At 54.0% G+C, this 21547-nt stretch overlaps 1 protein-coding gene and 1 non-coding gene across 2 annotated transcripts; both read left to right on the forward strand.

Annotated features, from left to right (window-relative positions):
* The first annotated feature begins 1340 nt into the window (after positions 1-1340).
* LOC131511268 (U2 spliceosomal RNA) lies at positions 1341-1534 on the forward strand. Its single transcript, XR_009261461.1, has one exon. It is a non-coding gene; the product is annotated as a U2 spliceosomal RNA (small nuclear RNA).
* Positions 1535-2361: 827 nt separating this feature from the next.
* Positions 2362-15293, forward strand: SPMAP2 (sperm microtubule associated protein 2). The gene is made up of 7 exons (XM_058728666.1): positions 2362-2719; positions 3679-3798; positions 4580-4641; positions 5564-5633; positions 7342-7459; positions 10559-10718; positions 14733-15293. Exons 1-7 carry the CDS (start codon positions 2421-2423, stop codon positions 14969-14971), a joined length of 1068 nt encoding a protein of 355 aa, XP_058584649.1. The 5' UTR covers positions 2362-2420; the 3' UTR covers positions 14972-15293.
* The last annotated feature ends 6254 nt before the right edge of the window (positions 15294-21547 follow it).

Genomic DNA, 21547 nt, shown 5'->3' on the forward strand with positions numbered 1-21547 from the left:
GGCTGCCAGCTGGGGCGCTCGCTCCTGCCTCACATAACGAGCGCCCATGAGCTCGACTCAGAACCCCAGAACAGGGAGGGAAGGACTCAGCCACCTGCCCCCCACGACCCCGCCAGCACCGCCCTCAGGTCTCCTTGTGGGCACACGGGTGCCTGCAGGCCGCTCCTTCCGTTCCGCCTGCTTCTCCTGAGCCACGTCCGTGCTCCCTGGGTGCTGCTCGTGCTCCCGCTGCCGGGCCCGCCTCCGCTTCCCCGGTGAGCCGGCTCCTGGGCTGCCCGCCGCTTCTCCCCATTGTGAGCGGTGCTGCCGGGCCGCCGCGGTCAGCTCTCCCAGTGCCCAGCTGGGTGTTGCCAGATGCACCTTTATGACTTCATGCCAGATTGTTCTCCACAGTTGGGCCGCGTCCCTGTGTGTAAAAGAGGTCGTTCTCTCCGAGGTCTTACGGCCAGTCTTCGGTTTTGCCGGCTGGATGGATGTGAACTGTGACCTCACCGGTTTTCCCTTCATTTCCCTGCTTATTTGTGACACCGCGTGTCGTGTCTTTGTGTCTCCTGTGAAATGTCTCCTCCTGTCTGCTTCCTATTTTACACTTGGTTTATGCTTTTTCTTACGCATTGCCTCTCGAACCCTGAAATCATTTCGAGTGGATTTTTGTGTGTGGGGTGAGCTGGGTGTGGTAGGAAGCATAGTAGCCTCAAAGATGCCGGGAACACAGTGTCCTGTGTAGCCAAAGGGACTGTACGATGTGGTTGAGGCTGCAGACCCTGCTCTGGGCTACCCGGGAGGGGCCTCATTGGATCACGTGGGTCCTTAGGCACTGAGGCCCTTTCTCTGCTGACTCCAGACACGTGAGGGGCAGGAGAGGGGCAGGCCTCGCTGCTGGCTGGAAATGGAAGGAGGGCCCTGGGCCAGCGCTGCGGTGCCTCTTGGGAGCCGGGACTGCCCTCGGCTGACAGCCATGGGAAGTGGGGACCCCAGGCCTACCGCCACAAGGGGCGGGGAACGGACCCTCCCTGGCAGGCTGCAGCCTGTTCTCCATTCGAAACATCCACATATCCAGAGATTACCACCCTGCCTTCAGCCCTTTGGCTGTGAACTTTCTTGCTTTTCCGCATATTTGGGCAGCAGAAGTGGAGTGTCCAGCCCTTCCCTCAGGGCCGGTGGAGCTCTGGCCTCTTCGGCGCCCTCTCCTTGACCTCGTGTGTGCGCCTGGCTTTGGAGACCCTGCTCCCCCCGTGAGCTCGAGGGGATGCCTGGCCTTCCCAATATGGACTTGAATTCACGCGAAGCAGGTTTAATGAGCTGTCTCTAGAAGGAAAGTGGACTTAACAAGGATTTTTATTGCTTCTCAGCCTTTTGGCTAAGATCAATTGTAGCATCTGTTCTTATCAGTTTAACATGTGACACGTCCTCTATCGGAGGACAACATATTAAATGGAGTTTTGGAGCCGGAGATATAGAATAGGAACTTGCTCTGTCCACTCCGCACATCGACCTGGGATTGCAGAACCTCGGGCGGATTGGGGGGGGGGGGGCAGACGGCAGCGTGGGAGGTCTCGTGCAGGGGCATAGCATTCCTGGTGTGAGCGCCTAGGGACTACCCTCCACGTGGGACCGCACGTTTCTCCCGTCCTGGGCCCACAGGCCTGTGTGCCTGCACCGTCAGGATCAGCCACACCACACTCCATCCACCACAGGAAAGCCCCCCCTGCCACACCCTCGTACCTCTGTCTTTTCTCTGTGTCATATGCCTGCCCCCCAAAAAAGAAGAGAAATAAATTTTATTACTTAAACAATTTTTTAAATGTTTATTTATTTTTGAGAGAGAGAGAGAGAGAGAGAGAGAGAGAGAGAATGAGCGGGGGAGGGGCAGAGAGAGAGGGAGACACAGAATCGGAAGCAGGCTCCAGGCTCTGAGCTGTCTGCACAGAGCCTGACCCAGGGCTCGAACCCACAAACTGCAAGATCATGACCTAAGCTAAATAAAGCCAGCCGCTCAACCGACTGAGGCACCCAGGCACCCCCTATGTGTCCTTTCAAGAGAGAGGAATCCATTCCTCGAAGCCCCCTGCAGATTCCCCCTCGGGTCTCATTCCTAAGCCAGTCCTGGGAAGGTACAGCCACCCGCACTGGCCCCTTGAACTGAGCACAACTGGGGCCTCTTACTAAGAAGAAATGTGGGATAGGGTCAGGTCCTACTCCTGGTTCAGCCAGGAAAAGACAGAGAGAGGGGCTAAGCAGCCCCCTGGCAGGACCTGGTGGGAGAGCCCCCATGGGGAGGGGCAGACCTGTTGGGAATGGAACGTGGACCCCGAGAATGTGAATGCGGGCGGGCCATTCTCCTGTTGCCCGGTGACCGCGACCACAGACACACTTGGGTGTTGGGGAGCAAGGCTGCAGGACTGGGGAGGACCCAGTACATGGGGGACCGCCGGCGAAGTCTGTCCCACAGCCACCACAGCTCGGAGGCCGAAGGTGGGCCCGACTGGGGACGGGACGATGATGCCCTCGGCGTGCAGGGCACAGTGTTCAGGAGTCCAGGGACCAAGGACACCACGTGCCTGGATGACGAGGAGCTGAGTTTTGAAGACCGAGAAGCGGAGACCCTCCCAGAGGAGGTGACTGGGGGAGAACCGCCTGGCCCCCGGGCCCCCGAGGAGGCCCTCGAGCCGCTGGAGAGGGTTCTGGAGAAAGATGCCGAGGGCATACCTGAGATGAGGTGGGCACCACGGAGTGGGGCTTGTGGCAGGGGCAGGGGCAGTGGGGGGAGGGCAGCAGCCCCAGCGAGGCCCCAGGTGCCCCCGCTGTGGGCGGGAGGACTGGGGGACAGCCGCTCACTGGCCTCTGAGGCAGGAGCCAGCGAACACAGCCCTGTCCAGGTGGAGGGTGGGTTGGGGTTGGAGACCTTCCCCGAGTTGAGGAGTCAGGGGTGGAGACTCCGTCAGAGAGGAAGGCAAGTGGGAGGGTCTCCCCGCGCAGCTCAGAAGCTGAAACCATTCCAAGTCCCCGCCAGCTCCGGTACAGCGGTAACTGGTGGCCTGCGAACCTGCGGGGGCTGCTTTCTGGCAAGTGGTGTGTCCTGGAAAGAAGCGGGTGCTCCCTCGCACGTGCGGGGGGCTCTGCGCTGTGGGCCTCCCGCCTGCCCTCCACCGGCCCTGGCCAGCCTCAGACGGTTCCAGCGGGAGCGCCTGTGGGCCAGCACTGGTGGACTCCATGTGCGCTCCCCGTGGCCCCCCTGGAACCCTGCACAGCCCCCACGCCCCCCATGTAGCTCACACACCCAGACCTGTGGTGTGGCGGGCGGTGGCCGGGGACACCTGCCGTGGGAAAAAAGGCGCAGGCCGGTGGGATGGGCCTCGGTGGGGCTTCCGGCCAGGGGCAGCACCCAGCGAAGGGACAGGCGGGCGTCTGAGCCCCCAACATCCTATTCCTCCCGCTCCCTGGGTTTCCAGGGGTCTGGCACACAGTAGGCACTTAATGCATGCTCACGAGATTTAGGGAGCCGGGAGCAGGTCTCCTGCCGTTTCACAGAGACGGTGACCTGGCCGGGGTTGCACACCTGGCTGGGGGGAGCTAGGACTTCACCCAGGTGTCTGCGATGCCAGACGCGCCCCTAGACAGGCCAGGAGCCTCACTGGGCACAGCCCCCGACCCGCTCACCACGCCCCTCTCCCCAAGCCGGCTGTCCATCAGCCAGAGGCTCCCCAGTGCTGCCTCAGCCAGAGGGATGAGGAGGAGGAGGAAGCGGGTCTTTGAGCTGGCAAAGCCCAAGACCAACTGGCAAGTCCTAAAAGACAGGTGAGGCCTGTGGGAAGCCTCACTGGAGGCAGGGGTGGGGGTCCACGAGGAGGAGGGCAGCTCCTGGCGGCCCCCCCCCCCCCCCACCGCCCCCGTGTTCACCCCCTGGGCTGCCCTTCCCGACTGCTCTCTGTCACTCACATGGTGACCTGGGGGCAGGTGCAGAGGGAGGTGAGAAGTCAGGGTTCCAGAGGGTTAGGACTGGGGTGGCCTCTGGGAACTGCCTGAGGACAGTGAGGCCTTTGAGCGAATGGAGCCGCAGAGCAAAGGCAGGGGCTTGGGCCGTCTCATCACAGGATGGGGTGCTGCTGTAAGGGCTATGCCTGGGTGTCCCCGTGCAAGAGGAACTGACAGTTCTGTGTCTACTGGTGAGTCTCAGGGAGCCTCTCCATCTCCTGCCACGGGGGGATCTGCCCTCCCCTCCAGGGGCAAGAACTGGGGGAGAGGGCCCTCCGATGGGGGGCTTCCTCACCCCAAGGGCCGTTCCCAACCACCCTGGCGCTCTGGACGCCAGCCCACCCAGCCGAGGAGTGGGTCTGCTGCTGTGATAGGGCCCCTGGGCTCCGCCCTTTTCTTTTCCCGCCTCCCCTTTCTCTGAACACCAGCCCTGCTCAAAATAAACCACATTTCCCACGGGCCTCTCTGACCTGCCCCTTTCCACATCCTCTCAACTTGTCCTCCTCCAACTTCCTTCCTCCTCCAACCACCCTGCCTGTGCCCCATTGTCTGTGTCCTGTGCCCTGGCTTGCTTCGCTCTGAGCCACGCCTCGGTGTATTCCAGGCCTTCTGTGTACTGGACAGAGAGGTTTCTTGAAGACACCACCCTCACTGTCACGGTGCCAGGTAGGCTGAGCCCACCCACCACCCCCACTTCTCCATCAGGGGTCACCTAGCTCAGGGGTTGGCCAGAGGTAGCCCTTGTCCCAGCTCTGGTGCTTGGCCACCCTGTCTGACATGCTGCCCCTGGTCTCCTGGGGCTGGGTCACCCCCATTCCACTCCAACCCATGCCTCGTTCCAACTGAGGAGATCTTGGGGCTTCCCTAGCCCTAACCTCAGGACAGAACTCCCTGCTGCTCCTCCCTCGTCGGCCATCCCCCTTCCCCCAGGTGTGTCATCTCTGGCCTCAGTCCCCTGAGGAGCCAGAGCCTCAGGAGGCTGGTCCTGGGGTGAGGGAGTGTGGGGCAGACTCTTTAGGGGGCATCCAAATTTGCACTACAGCCAAAATGGGGATTAATACTAAATTTATTAAAAGACTCTTTGCCTTCCCTTCCGCAATGGTCTCTATAGTTTTTGAGAGAAATGGATTCCTTCAAATAAAATATTTCAAGAAATCTCTTCCTGGAGAGAATAAGGCAAGTTCTCTCTTGGGGGTTTAGAATCTTTCTCGCAGTGAACACGAAGCCCCTGTAAACCCTACGCTTGTACTAAGTGCAGACCAAAATCCACTTTCCCAGCCAGTGGGTTGTTGGAGCCACACTGAGTTCTGTTGAGGAACTGATGATGGGTCTGAGCTCCCATTCCAGCCCTGTGGCTCCCATCCTGTGTGTCCTGAGTTAAGGGGCTTCAGGCCCTGAGACCATTGTCCCCAGGATGGGGGCAGCAAAAGTCACTCCTCTGCAAGGTAACTGGTGCTCAGCTCTCTAGGCGCTCAGTGCCGTACATTGTGCCCTTTGCCGTAGCCAGTGGAACGCTGGATTCAGCAAGAAGGAAACCCCTGAGGGTGGCAGGTTTTTAAGTTGGGGCTGTTTCTCCTATTTTGCATAGCGGTGACGCGCCGAGTGGAGGAGCTAGCTCGACCTAAAAGGTTCTACTCGGAGTATTTCAACAACAACAGGTAAGGGAAGGAAGGCAGAGTGGGGCAGAAAACCTCCCCTTTTCCTCGACAAGCCATAGTATGGGGAGAGTCCAGGTCCTAGGAGTAGCTGACCTGACTTCAAACAGGGCTGGGCTATCCCCAGCTGGAGGCCCATGGCAGGTTCTCGACCCCTGAGGCACAGCTATGCACCTGTGGGATGGGTGGAGGTGGGGAGCATCCACAAAAGGTACTTGGTGCAGTGTCAGACCTAGCAAGTGGTCAGTGAATGTTACTCATCGCCATTATGGATTTTTTTGGCCCCCCAAAGCTAGGAGTCCTAAGACATTATTTTATGTGCAACTTTTAACACAACTCCTTCTTATCACTCAGAACTTTAATTTTGTTCAAAGTGATCTTTAGAGTTATTTAGATACAGATTTTTAATTACCTACTTTTATGCACGTTAAAGGGAAAATAATAATGGAAATAAATTAGCTGAAATGCGTCTGAATGTTTTGAATCACTTTTTGACTCAGATGTTGACAAGTTCCACACACTATTTTTTTTAACATTTATTTATTTTTGAGAGAGAGAGAGAGAGAGAGAGAGAGAGAGAGAGAGAGAAGCAGGGAGACGAAGACACAGAATCTGAAGCAGGCTCCAGGCTCTGAGCTGTTGGCACAGAACCCGACGCGGGGCTCAAACTCATGAACCATGAGATCATGACCTGAGCCGAAGCTGGACGCTTAACCGACTGAGCCACCCAGGCATCCCCCACACACTGTCTTTATGCCTGTCTTTGTGACAGTAACTTTTCACTTTAATGCTGACTCACCGTGTACTCTGAAGATAATGTAAAGTGCGATTAGACTTGATATCTGTACGTGGAGGGATGCTTGTAACTCGGTGGAGGCCATTTCTGTGCCAACAACTATGCAGAGCACATGCGGGCAGGGGCACCCGTGGAGCTTCTGACGTTTGGCTGACAGCATTTATCAGCTGCATTCCAACCTCAGAGATGAGAAAAGATGAAACATGGCCTTATTTCGGGGACACAGGCAGAGCTGACGTCTGAGTTAAGGAGATGCGAGCCCCTCAAGCTCAGTCCAAGTGCACTTTCCCCAGCTTCCTGTGGCAAGAACAGGACACGCCCTTTTATCCCTTCTATCCTGACCCCAGCCCCGATGACAGGTGTGTGCGCAAGAGGCCCCGGGAGGTGCTGTCACCACAGACGGGGACATGGGAGTGCTGAGTGGGGAGGCGGCCATTGCACACAGAGCTGGGATGACCTCGGGAGAGGGTAGCTCTATCCTTTTTTTTTTTTTTTTTTTAATTTTTTTTTAACGTTTATTTATTTTTGAGACGGAGAGAGACAGAGCATGAACAGGGGAGGGGCAGAGAGAGAGGGAGACACAGAATCGGAAGCAGGCTCCAGGCTCTGAGCCATTAGGCCAGAGCCCGACGCGGGGCTCGAACTCACGGACCGCGAGATCGTGACCTGAGCTGAAGTCGGACGCTTAACCGACTGAGCCACCCAGGCGCCCCAGGGTAGCTCTATCCTTGAGAACACTCGGGCCTTCTTTTGGGGATTGTTTAATGAATCCCCTCCTGGAGGTGTTTTCAAAACCCTCCGCGGCCCCCGGGGGCTGTCCCTTATTCCCCAAGTCAGAGATGGGCTGAGAAGAGGTGACAGAAGCACAGACATGCCCCTGGTCGGGCTGCTGTCTCAAACGTGGATGTCCCTTAGGAGCACCTCCGTCTGGCCCGTTCCTCGCCCTACTCTGGAATACCAAGCTTCTAGTCGCCTGAGGGAACTGGCCACCCCGAGGGTCCGGAATAACATTTGGAACATAAACATGTCTGAGGTAGGTGCCTTGCTATCCTCTGGAGCGCCCCCCTCAACCGGGGGCCGGAGGTCCGCGGCAGAAGGGACACACAGACTCCAGAGCGGCCTGCGTGTCACCGCGCTGGTGAACACGCAGGATTCACAGGTGTCTGCTCAGGACAGAGCTTCGTTTCGCTTGAAGCCTGCGCGGGGACACCTTCCCTGCCCACGCGGGCCCGAGGTGGGGCCCAGGCCTCCGGCTCACACGCGGGCATCTCAGAGGGCCTGGAACCGTTCGGTCCATTCCGAACCAGACACTGGTCTGCTGCCCGCTCAGGCCGGACACGTGACCCCCATTCCCCCGCCTCCCCTTCTCCCCGGTGCCGGGAATGGGCCGCAGGCTCGTGGCCGCCCTCGCGGCTCAGCTAACGTCTCCGAGATCCTCGCGCCTGCTAGCAGTTCATGCCTTCTTAGTTGCCGAGTCCTGTTTCGTCCCACGGATGGCCACAACTTTATTCCCTCGCCCACTGAAGAGGTCTGGGCTGTCTCCTGGTTGGGGCTGTCGCCAATAAAGCTGCCTTGGAGCTGGTATCTCACTGTGGTTTTAACGTGCGTCAAAGAACGTGTTGATGGATTTTTTTCCCGTGGTTATTTTCTGGACAGCCCCCCGCCCTTCAAAAATATTTAAAAGTAAATCCAGACGTCATACCATTGTAAGCACTCCAGGATGTACTTCTAACTGACAACCATAATAACAATGATCACACTAAAAAGTTTAACAATAATACTTTAATATCAGAATACTCAGTCTGTGTTCACTTTTTCAGTGGTCCCCCAAAAGGCCTTTTATGGTCAATTTGGTTGAACCAGGATCCGAAGGAGGGCACTGTCCTCTTGACTGGTCCCACCCACCTCCTACCCAGAGACGCATCTGCTGTTTTCTGGGCTCCTGCCCTGACACCTCCTCCCTTCTGTGCACCTGACCCTGGGGCACGGTCCGGTCCCTGGGAGAGTCCACATCCCCGGGCCGAGGAGTGAAGGCTCAACAAGCCTTGGTGCTCCCTGACCTCCCTCCCTCACGCTCCTGCCTTGCCGGGCTCCATTGCAGGGTCCCTCAACAACCCTCTGGGCCTGTACCCACTCGGGTTCCGCTACTTGGAACACCTCTGCCGTCTACGTGTGGCCCCTGTGTACTCAATGAACTCAATGAACTCTCCTCCTCCAACCCTCCCGTTTCCGACCAGTCTGGTGGGAACCCCACCTTCAGCCTGCTTCCCAGCCCCTAGCATAGTCTCTGGATGGACCCTTGATCCTTCCACCAGACTGTGAGCAGCCTGAGGACAGAGACTGCACCTTTCTTGCTTATTGTGGCAGCATTCCTGAGCCTGTCTTACCCTGTGCGGGGCACAGGGTGGTAATCAGTGTTCGCTGAAGGCATGGATAGGTGAAAGTTTACCTGCCTGCCCACCTCTCCAGGCAGGACTGCCATTGGGCCCGTGTCTACTTCAGCAGTCAGGCCTGGGCTATGTCAGTTGTGGGGGAAGAATGGAGGCAGGGAGAGCCAGGGAGTGGGGAGGAGGGAGGCAATAGAGGGTTGAATGGGACATAACATTGTAAACACCAAGATGTCTTTGATAGGAGTAGCATCTGTGATTTTCAAGGAAGACAATTTTAAGAGGAGAGGGACTCAAATTTCAGACTGACCCCTGGAGGTCATTTCAGCCAACCCCTGCTTCCAAGCAGGTTCCTGCTAAAACTGTACTGTGCAGAGAGCTTTCGTATGACACGAGACATTAAAACACAGCGCCACCGATCACAAGCATTCCTGGACCTACTCCAACACTTCGACAGGTTTATTTCAGACCTATGCCTCCTCTATAAGGAGTAAAACATCCCAACAACTACCTTTGCTTCCTCCTCCCTCTCCAGAGGTGGCAGGAGTGGCCAGCTCATCTTCCCCTTTTGTCACAGCCAGACACATTCAGAATGTTATTTTTCCCACCCTTTGATTCATTTGCGGGCAGACTGTTTGCACATGTGCAGGAGCCAGCTGGTGGGCTAGTGGTAAGGAAAGGGGGGGGCGGAGCAGGACATGTACTAAAGAGAGCGCAGCCTGGGAAGAGCGTGTCTTGTATGCACTTTTTTGGGGGTGGGGGCAGACAATGATTAGCCTTGAGATGACAGAGCTCAGTCTAGGCACTGCGTTTGTGTAGGCTGATGCACAGTAGCCAAGCCGACAATTGTGATTGTGTCTGGATTCTCTGGAAAACACTAAGAAGTTATCTATGGAGGAAGTGGGTCAAGTTTCTCAGTGAAACGTCTGCCAGGGTTTCCCCCTCCATCATCCCCACTCTTTCCAGCTCTGCCTCATACCCATAATTTTAAACTTTATTATTATAGACCCATAAACTATAATCGTAGCCATATACATACACAGCATCTTAACTTTCTTGCTTTCCTCTCAATATTTGTTTTCTAGAACACTGCATGTGATTCATATAGAAACACTACTTAACATGCTGGATTGCACACTACCATACGAGTATAGAATAATCGATTTACCCAGTCCCCTACTGGTAGACAACCTGGCTGCTTCCAACTGTTTGCCATGATATTCAAGCTGCGGTGAATATCACTCATTCCCTTGTGCTTCGGTGTAGGGCTTCTCTATGTGGTGGTCTTCAACAGTGCACATGTTCAACCTGAGAAGGACAAATGCTCTCCAAAGTGTTTGTACTAATTTACTGTCCTACCAGCCATGCATGAGGATTTCTCTCCTCCCATATTCTTGCCAGGGCATGATGATTTTTTAGACTTTTTAATTTTTTCCGAGTCTGCTTGCATAAAGTAATATTTTGTGGTTTTAATTAATATTTCCCTGGTCAAGGAGATGATTATTCACCATTTAGGGTTACTCTCCTACATGATTAGCCCAGTCATATAAATCATAAAAACCCATAGTGATTTTTGGGTTATTGATTTGAGGAACTCTTTATATATGATAGCTACTAATCCTTTGCTGAACTTCCCAATCTTTTTTTTTTTTTTTTTTTTTTTAGAACACTAAAGGGGTCTTTCTGATCCAGGGGCCTATGAGGAATCATGGGCTGTTTTACTCTTCCCTTGTAATTGTTTCCAGGTGTCCCAAGTATCCAAGGCAGCCCAGATGGCCATCCCCAGCACAAGGATCCTACGGCTGGCAAAGCCCAGGGCCCCAGCCACCCTGTTGGAAGAGTGGGACCCCATGCCAAAACCCAAGCCGCATGTGTCAGACTACAATCGCCTCCTTCACTTGGCCAGTAAGTAGTTCCGCTGGGGCTTGCCTCCTTGTCAGGCTCTTGTGTCCTTCCCCACTGGCCACAGGCCATGGGGTGGGGGTGGGGGGGGGTCAGTCAGTGGACCTGGGCTACAGGCCTGCTTCTTCTAGATTTGCCCTTCCCCCTTTGCTTCATCTTCTCCCCAGACTGCGCACACCAGTTGTCCAGACACCTGTAGACCATTCACAGTGTGACCCATACAGGCTCCCCTGGGGGCTGGCAGAGGGGACCACTCCCCAGGAGCAGAACTGAGAGGGCTTGTGGCCTGACTGGGTCTCCTGGCAAGGGCAAGTGGGTGCAGGAGAGCAAGGTGGGGTGCAAGGCCAGACGCCAACCCAAGAGCCAGGCTGAGGTCCAAGGGAAGCTTTAAGGTGGCACCTACCCGATTCTTCCCCTTTCCTCTAAAACACACGAGGTACCTGGGCCCCCAACCACACAGGAGCGGTAGAGAACTGGACCCCACACCAAAGATAATCCAGTTTGGTGTGTTTCTGGGTGTGCACACACACATCCGCAAAGTTGTGTGGCCACATGTATGTGCATGCCTGCGTGCACCCTTCCAGATGCTCTCCCTGCCCGGCGTTTCTATGACACCGTCCACGTCCAAGGCAAGGAGGACTCCTGTGGGCTCTGCCTTCTGAGCTATGGAGGCCCCTAGCTGCCTCCACCCCCACAACCCTTGTGGGCCCACCGTGCATCCCTGGACCAGACCAGGACTGCCCTGATCCTGGGCGCCACCCCTGCCTGTTTCAGATTCTGTCCTTCTCTGCTCATGACCCACTCAGGGGACCTTGCGATCTGTGCCCTGGCTTCCTCCACCTGACTCCATTCTGCTTGCGCCTCCCCAGTGGCCCTTCCCACAGCCTGGCAGGCGCTCCCCAGGCTCCCACAGGGCTTGGCGAGGGCCCTCACTGCCCTGTCTCAGTCCACAAGCTAGCCCACCTCTGGGGACCACTTGTTCAGCACCCGTCACCTTCTAACATTTTTTATTTTTATTTTTTTATTTTTGGGACAGAGAGAGACAGAGCATGAACGGGGAGGGGCAGAGAGAGAGGGAGACACAGGATCGGAAGCAGGCTCCGGGCTCCGAGCCGTCGGCCCAGAGCCTGACGCGGGGCTCGAACTCACGGACCGCGAGATCGTGACCTCAGCTGAAGTCGGACGCTCAACCGACTGCGCCACCCAGGCGCCCCTAACGTTTATTTATTTTTGAGACAGAGAGAGACAGAGCATGAACGGGGGAGGGGCAGAGAGAGAGGGAGACACAGAATCGGAAACAGGCTCCGGGCTCCGAGCCGTCAGCCCAGAGCCCGACGCGGGGCTCGAACTCACGGACCGCGACATCGTGACCTGGCTGAAGTCGGCCGCTTAACCGGCTGCGCCACCCAGGCGCCCCTTTTCAACGTTTTTTACTTATTTTTGGGACAGAGAGAGACAGAGCATGAACGGGGAGGGGCAGAGAGAGAGGGAGACACAGAAGCGGAAACAGGCTCCAGGCTCCGAGCCATCGGCCCAGAGCCCGACGCGGGGCTCGAACTCACGGACCGCGAGATCGTGACCCGGCTGAAGTCGGACGCTCAACCGACTGCGCCACCCAGGCGCCCCAGCACCCGTCACCTTCTAACAGACCTTCCAGTATATTTCTGCATCTGTTATGTGCCAGGCCAACAGTGTCAGAGGCACTTAGTCACCAGAGAGCCCGATTGGCCACTTTGGTTCACTCTGTTCTATCATTTTCCTGGTTTTCTAGTTCCCTTTTTTTTGTTATTGATTTAGAGCAGCTCTCTTTATATAAGATAATCACCAACCCTTTGTTGAGTATATGGCAACATAACCTTTTCCTGGTCTCTCTTCTTTTAACTGTGCTTATGGGATCTTTTGTTTGCCCATCCATTTATCCATTCTCTTAATATTCATGAAAAGACCAGTTAAGTGAATGTACACGTGAGAACACGTACCACTGTGTCAGGCCACATTGTCTTTCTGTCCCTGTCACACACCCGCATCTGGGATATAAACATACATGTGTGTGTTGTGTGTTTGCAAGGAGGGTATAAGGCTGAGTTTTTCACGCTGCAGACTCGCGTCCACTAATGGCTGTGACCAGCAGTTGAAGGGGTGCACGTGAAGCTAGACAGGTGTGGGCACAGTCCATGGCCGCTTTGCTTCTCCGTGTGTGTCCGTGGTGTATTGTATGGAAGCACACTCTGTCACCACTGTTAAGTTGTCCCGGGCAGAGTCGGAAAGTCTAGATGTCACGATGGTGGTCGTGCTCCTAGATTCTCAGAGGAGTTCAAAGAAGCCTGGGTCTGGGCATGGTCCTCTTAGCCCTGAGGGGCGCTGAGGCCCTTCTGCTCGGCCCCTTCCCTTTGGACAGGTCGCTTCTTGGGTCACCTGCCCGGCACATCTGTGTCCAACCCTGGTGACCTTGCCCCGCCAGGCCCCCCGTGGACTTGTGCCTGCCTGGTGGGAGGGACCCCACTGAGCTGGGGTTGCTCCGCCGAGAGGGTGGACGGCCCGTTTCCATTCTCACGGAGGCTCTGGGCCAAGCGGGTGTGGAAAGGAGGCAACCCCAGGGTCCTGAAGCTCGCACAGACCGAAGGCTAAGACCACCGGTGACCACTTCTCTTCTAGTCCCCAGACAGCCCACGTGCTGCAGGAAGGGGTGGTGGGGAGGAGGTGAGGAGGGGCAGACCAGCAGGAGGGGTTTCCGCGGCCGCCGGGGGTGAGAAGAAGGAGCCTGGCTGAGCCACAGGCCTCCGCGCGTGAGAGCCGTGAGTCCTCAACTGCAGCCGCTGGCCGTGTGTGGCTACTTCGATGAAATTTAAATCAACCTATCAGTTGATCTAAATTAGTTGATTGACGGGGCGCCTGGGTGGCGCAGTCGGTTAAGCGTCCGACTTCAGCCAGGTCACGATCTCGCGGTCCGTGAGTTCGAGCCCCGCGTCGGGCTCTGGGCCGATGGCTCGGAGCCTGGAGCCTGTTTCCGATTCTGTGTCTCCCTCTCTCTCTGCCCCTCCCCCGTTCATGCTCTGTCTCTCTCTGTCCCAAAAATAAATTAAAAAAAAAAAAAAAAAACGTTGATAAATTAGTTGATTGATTTCATTAAAACTGAATCAACTAAAGCTGCAGCCCAAATCAGGCATTCTGTACTCACACGTGGCTGGTGGGAGCCACGTTGCCCAGTGCAGAAAGCTGTGTTTCTTGAGAGGGCCCGGCAGGAGCCCAGAGGATCAGGGCAGTCTCAGCCAGGAGGCTGGTGCCGAGTCCCCAGGGGGCCCTGTCCTGGGGAGCTGCCCTCCATCCCCCCACCAGGCGTGCAGCACCAGCCAGGGAGAGGAGATGCCTCTCACACCCGTCTGCTTCAGAGGCTGAGGCATCAGAGCAGGGAGGGGAGGAGGTGAAGGGGCCGGCCAGGCACCCCCCTCACCCTCGGCTGCTAGCCTCCCTCCTTTGGCTGGCCCCTCTGTGTGCCCCTGTCTGGGACCTGTGGCCACTTGAAATATTTTTTCTCTTTTCAATTCACCCTTTTGAAGCGTACAATTCAACATACCTCAGTAAAAAAATAAAATAAAGCATACATTTAAATAATTTTTAGTACATTCACAGGGTTGTGCATCAATTACCACAATCTATTTTAGAATTTTCATCTCCCTAAAGAGAAACCCCGTCCCTATGAGAGGTTACACCCCCTCCTCAGCCCCCGGCCCCCACGAGCCCCCTTCCCGTCGGTGGATGAGCCTGTTCTGGATGTTTCACACATGTGGACTCACACCCCGTGTGGCCTCTCGTGTCTGGTTCCCTCCCTGAGTGTCGTGTGTCCAGGGTCTGTCCGCAGGGCGGCGGGGGTGGGCGCCTCGCTCCGCTCTGGCTGAGTGGTGGTCCAGCAGGCGGATGGGCCATGTCGTACGTATCCGTTTTGAACTTGGGAGCTCTGACCTCCACATGTCTGAAGTCTCAGTGCCTGACTCGGTCCCTCTCTCCTGCCCTCTCCAGTGCCCAAGGCCCAGTCGGACCAGTGTGTTCCTGACCGAGATCCACGCTGGGAGGTGTTGGACGTCACCAAGAAGGCAGTGGCCAGTCCTCGGATCATCTCCCTGGCCAAGCCCAAAGTGCGCAAAGACCTCAATGAGGGCTATGACCCCTACCACATTTCCCCCGCGTCTCTGGTGGCTCAGGCATCCCCTCGCTTGTACGAGCTGGCCACCCCCAAGAGCATCACCAAAAGAGTGTGAGCGACCCAGGCCTGGCCTCTGAGATCCCATTCCCAGTAAACACCCAACTGCACCCTAACCTTGTGTGTCGTCGGCTCTGAGTGTTTTGGCCCGAAGGCGGGAGGGCAGGCTGGTGGCCACATCGAGGACAAGGAGGAAAATGATAATGTTCATGCTTACATTCAGCCTGGGATTTGTACGGCCCTGTTATCTTCCAGATCGCGCTCTCCTGCCCTCTGCGCTTCTCAGGTGCCCACTTCCTTCCCTCGTTCCCTCTGAGTCTCCTGGGTGTCCCCATGCACCTCAAACTCAGTGACCCTATAATAAAATCAGCTGAGGCCTATTGCATGACTTACTGATCTTTCCAGTGACCCAGTGAAGGGGGGCTGTACTTGTGCACATTTTACAGAAGTGGACACTGAGGCTCTCAGAAGTTGGGAAAGACTCACAGCCCCTATCCGAGCCTCCAGGGTGGGGGCGCTGCTCTAACAATTCACCACACACACTGGTTCTGACGGCTCTGGCCTCAGAAGTCCTAACACCCAAGCGTGGGCAGGGCCGGTTCCCCCGGGGCCCCAGGGAGCCCTGTGTCCCCCTTTTCCGGCTGCCAGAGACGCCGCATCCTGGGCCCGCGGCCCCTCCTCATCCTCACGGCCAGCAGCATGGGGTCTGCCCGGCTCTCTGCCTCCCTCTTGTGAGGACCTCGTGAGGATGCTGGGCCCCCGGGAACCCAGGGTCACTCTTGCCTCAGGGGTCTTGACAAGGTCCCCCTTTGAGGTGACAAATCCCAGGTCCCGGGACAATGACATTGGCAACTTTGAGAGCTGTTATTCAGCTGACCACAGCCGGAGAGATATCTTTTCTCTTTCTGAAACTCTAAACAAAGGCTCATATTTTGCTGATTCTGGTCAGGCTACTTCTGGGCTATTTGCTGGGTCCTGACAGTGTGCTGTGATGACCCCCTTAGGCCAGCCCTCCACAAGGGTTCTCCTAGCGCCTGCCAAGTGTTGGGTCCTGAGCCATGAGTCTGAGAATACAAAGTTGCTAACAGGCTCTAAGTCACTTAAAGACATTAATTCATTCACTAACAAAGGATATTTGTTGAATACTTGCAGGTGCTCGAGACAGGTGCTCAGAAGTAAAAAGTTAACAGCAAAAATCTACCCTCACCCTCTTGCATGATATGATGACATAAACCAGCAAATAACTGACATTCCAGGAGGCTGGGACCCTAGCTCAGAGCCTGTGGCAATTGTTGCTTAAATATGTACACATTTTAACTTTAATTTAATTTAATTTTAGTAATCTCTACACCCCGCATGGGGCTTGAGCTCACAAACCTGAAATCCTTGGACCCAGCCAGCCAGGCGCCCCTGCTCTAATGGGTGGACCCGCTGACTTTCTATGCTGCTCTGGGGGGCACAGTTGGGACCACTGAAGACCTTCCGAGGACGTATTTGGGAGGAAGAGCACGAGCGAACAAGCAAGACTCAAACCCCTGTGATGTCGTGAGGTCCCATCCTGAATCTGCCACAGTGGTTCCCTGAAGAATGCCCCAAAGATGTCCCGAAACCTGTGAATCTTATTTTATTTGTCAAAAGGGAGTTTGTAGATGAGATTAAAGATTTTGAGGTAAAGAGATTATCCTGTGCGATACAGTCACACATCCTTAGAGAGGCAAAGGGAGATTTGGCCTCAGAAAAAGAAGGTACTTTTTCTGCCACCAAAACAAGATGATGTCAAGCCCCGGCTTTGATGGAGGAACGCAGCTGTGGATGGAAACACATTCTCCCCTTAGGGCTTCAGGTTGGAGCAAGCCCCTGCTGGCCCCTTCATTTCTGTCCCCCGAATCACACGTGCGTGTGGATTTTATTGGCTGATTTTGCAGTAATCTGTTACAGCAGCGAGAGGAAGCTAGTACAGATTAGCGACCCTAAAGACGGACTCCTAACAGGAGGCGGAGGGTGAGGACCGTCCTTGGTTGCTGCGCAGCTGGCGGCCCCGCAGGCAGTTCAGGCACACTTCCACCAAGAAAGGGAAGGCGACCCGGCATTTTCAACCTCAGGGGCCTTCAAAACAAGACAAAACAGAAGCTTTAAACCAACTCAGTGTCCGAAATGGCATGTATGATCTCTGTTCAAAGACCATCTCGTGTTTTAATGTTCTTATACAAGTTGAGAAAAAACAAACTTCACACTGACGTATCTTTATAAAATAAAATTTAACCAGCCGAAGTTTAAATTATTATCTTTTTTAAAATGAGAATTGCTGGTCTTTATTGACTTGTAGAAAGTCTTTAGATACAGAATTATGGAAATTAGCCTTTGTAACATGAGCAGCCAGGTATTTTTCTAGGGTTAGGGTCTATTTATTTATTTTTTAACGTACATCCAAGTTACTTAGCATGTTGTGCAGTAGCGATTTCAGGAGTCGAACCCAGTGATTCATCCCCTACGTATAACACTGAGTGCTCATCCCGACAAGTGTCCTCCTTAATGCCCCTCGCCCACTTAGCGCATCCCCCACCCGCAACCCCCCCAGCAGCCCTCAGTTTGTTTTCTATATTTAAGAGTCTCTTGGGGCGCCTGAGTGGCTCAGTTGGTTAAGCGTCTGACTTCGGCTCAGGTCACGATCTCGCGGTTCTTGAGTTCAAGCCCCACGTCAGGCTCTGTGCACACAGCTCAGAGCCTGGAGCCTGCTTCAGATCCTATGTGTGTCTCTCTCTGCCCCACCCCGCTTCCACTCTGTCTCTGTCTCTCTCAAGAATAAACATTAAAAGGGGCGCCTGGGTGGCGCAGTCGGTTAAGCGTCCGACTTCAGCCAGGTCACGATCTCGCGGTCCGTGAGTTCGAGCCCCGCGTCAGGCTCTGGGCTGATGGCTCGGAGCCTGGAGCCTGTTTCCGATTCTGTGTCTCCCTCTCTCTCTGCCCCTCCCCCGTTCATGCTCTGTCTCTCTCTGTCCCAAAAAATAAATAAAAAACATTAAAAATAAAAAAAAAATTTTAAAAAAGAATAAACATTAAAAAAAGTCTCTTATATTTTGCCCCCCTCCCCGTTTTTATATTATTTTTCCTTCCCTTCCCCTATGTTCATCTGTTAAGTTTTTAAAATTCCACCTATGGGTGAAGTCATAGGATACTTGTCTTTCTCTGACTAATTTCACTTAGCATAATACCCCCCAGTTCCATCCACATAGTTGCAAATGGCAAGATTTCGTTCTTTTTGATGGCCGAGTAATACTCTATTTGTGTGTGTGTGTGTGTGTGTGTGTGTGTGTGTGTGTGTATACCACATCTTCTTTATCCATTCATCAGTCGATGGACATTTGGGCTCCTTCCATACTTTGGCTATTGTGGATAGTGCTGTTTAAATTATTCTCTTGTGGGGCGCCTGGGTGGCTTGGTCGGTTAAGCGTCCGACTTCGGCTCAGGTCATGATCTCACGTTCCGTGAGTTCGAGCCCCGCATCGGGCTCTGTGCTGACCGCTCAGAGCCTGGAGCCTGTTTCGGATTCTGTGTCTCCCTCTCTCTCTGCCCCTCCCCTGTTCATGCTCTGTCTCTCTCTGTCTCAAAAATAAATAAACGTTAAAAAATTAAAAAAAAATAAATAAATTATTCTCTTGTGATTTAAGGCATGAATGAAGAATCATATATGTTGCATGTCACAACTGTGTTTTGTGGTCAGCTTTATCGAGATGTACGGACTGTTGTGGATACAGTTTGATGAGCACTGACTCAGGCAGCTGTATAACTGCCACCACTATTGACAGAGACGGGTTTTGTCCCCCTTTGAACTTCCCTCACGCTGCTCTGCTGTCCTCCGTTCCCTCCGACCCCAGAGCCCTGGCAACCACTCATCTGTTCTCTGTCCCCACGGTTTGGAATTTTCTAGAACATGGTAAACTGGTGGAAGAGTGTGACTAGCTTTGTCTCCATGCAGCTTGTCCTTACTATACAGCATGTAGAGCACGTGGCTGGGATTTGCCCTGTCACCTGTCCTGAGAGTCCTTCTGAGTTTGGCCTATTACATCTCCTGACTGGACATTTGGTCTTAGTTCTTCCTCAGTTTTATGCTACTTTTTAAAATTGTATAACTCCTTTTGTTTGTTCTTTAAATCTTTCAGAATAGGACTCAGAGGTTATGCCCTCGGGAAACAGACTTCGAGACAGGGATCACGGACAGGGGGGTTCCTGGGGACCGCCCTTGTGGTTGGAGCGTGCCAGGCAGTGAAGGAAGCAGGGCTGGACAGAGGGACAGGGGGCTGAGAAGATGGTCTCAGCTGACCCTACGGGGGCCTCTGGAGCTACACAGTTGTCCCCTGGTAGCCACAGGTGCTGGCCTTTATGCGTTTGCATGGAGAAGTCCTGGTGTGGGCAGCCTCTGTGAAGGAGGGGGGACCTGGGAGACACTCAGCTTCGAGCCACCAGCCACTGGCACCCCTAGCAGCTGAGAGAAATGCTGCTTCTGTATGTTTGGGGGGTTTGCATGGTGCACACAGCATCCACTACAGTCCACCCAGAACTGCTCAGCTCGATGTATGTTCTGGAAACACCTCACCCAGGACCTCGTTAGGCTTCTTTTTCTGCAGGGAAACTTGTAAGAAAAAGATTAGTGTGGTGTGCTACAGCCCCCAGCGCCACCCTGGGCTGGACTCATCATCCCCCACCTGCAGCCACACCCTCCTCCCTCTGTCCCTGTCTCCGAGGCTGAGTTGCTGGGGCAGCCCAGCCCAGACCCCAGTCCCTGAGGGGCCCGAGTGCTTTGTCAGCAACCGTCAGACTAAGGGTGCCGTGCACTCCCTGTCTGCACCAGGAGGGCCTGCGCACTTGCGGTGCCCAATCATCAGCTCTCCAGGCCTCTGTCTTCACGGTCCCTACTGGGAGGACACCCTCCCAGCCTCTTCTTCCTCCTTTAAGACTCAGCTAAAGACACCGCTTTTTATTTTCTTAGCTTTATTACTTTTACTTTTATTTGAAAACCATTCAGGTATACAGAACAATTGCAAGAAGAAGCATAGGAAAATATCTTCACATACCCTCTCCCAGGTTCCGCTCTTAGCATTTTGCTCCGTTTGCTTTATCATTTGTTCCGAACCACCTAAGTTGCTGGTGTCATGGCACCTTACTCCTGTCTAGTCCCTTTGGGCTGTTCTAACAGAAACATCATAGACCAGGTGCCTTATAAACAGCAGGAAAGTATTTTCCATAGTTCTAGAGGCTGGAAAGTCCAAGATCAAAGTGCCAGCAGGTTTGGTCACTGGTGAGGACCTGCTTCCTGGTTCAGAGGCTGTCTTTCCACCACCTGCTCATGGGGACAGAAGGGGCAAGGGTGCTCCCTGGTGTCTCTGCCATAAGGGCACTGATCCCAGGGCACCTGGGTGGCTCAGTTGGTTGAGTGTCCATCCAACTCCTGGTTTCGGCTCAGGTCACGATCTCGAGGTTTGTGAGTTCGAGCCCCACATTGGGCTCTGTGCCAATAGCACGGGGCCTGCTTGGGAGGCTCTCTCTCTTTCTTTCTCTGACCCTCCCCTCCCCTCTGTCTCTCTCTGAAAAATAGATAAACAAACATAAAAATTTTTGAGAAAAATAAGGCACGCATCCCATTCACGTAGGTTCCATCCTCATTACGTCCCAAAGTCTCCACCATCAAATACCATCATATCGGGGATTCAGTTTCAACATATGAATTCTGGGGGGACACGGACATTCAGTCTATGTTAACCTCTAAACATTTCAGTGTAAATTTTTTGAGAATAAGAATATTCTCTTACAGAACCACAGGACTGTTATCAATTTCCCCGAACTTAACATTGATGTAACACGTTTATCTAATCCACGTCTGAATTCCAGTTTTGTCATTCTTGTTCCAGTTATGTTTCCAATAATGGTCCTTATAGTCTTTCCATCTGCACTGGCAGATCCAGTAGGATCAGATATTGCATTTAGTTGTCCTGTCGGAAAAAGTGGTCTTTTATGGCAGTAACATTTCTGAAGAATACAGTCCTTCTCTGTTTGTTTAACAGCATGTTCCTCATTCCGGATTTATCTGCAGTTTTCTCAAATATATGCAGGATATGGATTCCTGGCCAGATTAAGTGATGTAGTGTCCTTCTAAGGGCATCACATTGGAAGGTACATGGTGTTCGTCTGCCCCTCACTACCATGTTAATTTTTTATCAGCCGGCCAATGTTGCCTCATTTCTACACTGTAACTGTAATAATCAGCCTGTGGAGAGAGGCTTTCAGACCTTAAAAACTTTCTTCCCTTCATCTGGATCCCCTGCTGCCCCTTCGCATCTCTCTGATGATTCTTGTCCAAGCCGTTTCTAAGAAGTCTTCTCTGGTTTCTCAGCCTGACTCAAACCCTTTGCCTTGGTTTCTGCACGTGTTATAAACACAGACACCCCCCTCTCGTTGTATCTATTGGCCGTCTCCCTGCCTCACTGGATCCCTGCAAGCCCAGCACCTAGTTGAGGGCTGTAGGGGCCATGCGCTTAGTTCATCGATTAACTGAATGAATAAATGGATGAATGAATGGATGATCAACTGCTCTAGGTATCAGTGAGGACTCTCAGACACAAGCGCCTGAACCTCCAAT

This window comes from Neofelis nebulosa, chromosome 4 (genome assembly GCF_028018385.1).
Source record: "Neofelis nebulosa isolate mNeoNeb1 chromosome 4, mNeoNeb1.pri, whole genome shotgun sequence".
NCBI lineage: Eukaryota > Metazoa > Chordata > Mammalia > Carnivora > Felidae > Neofelis > Neofelis nebulosa.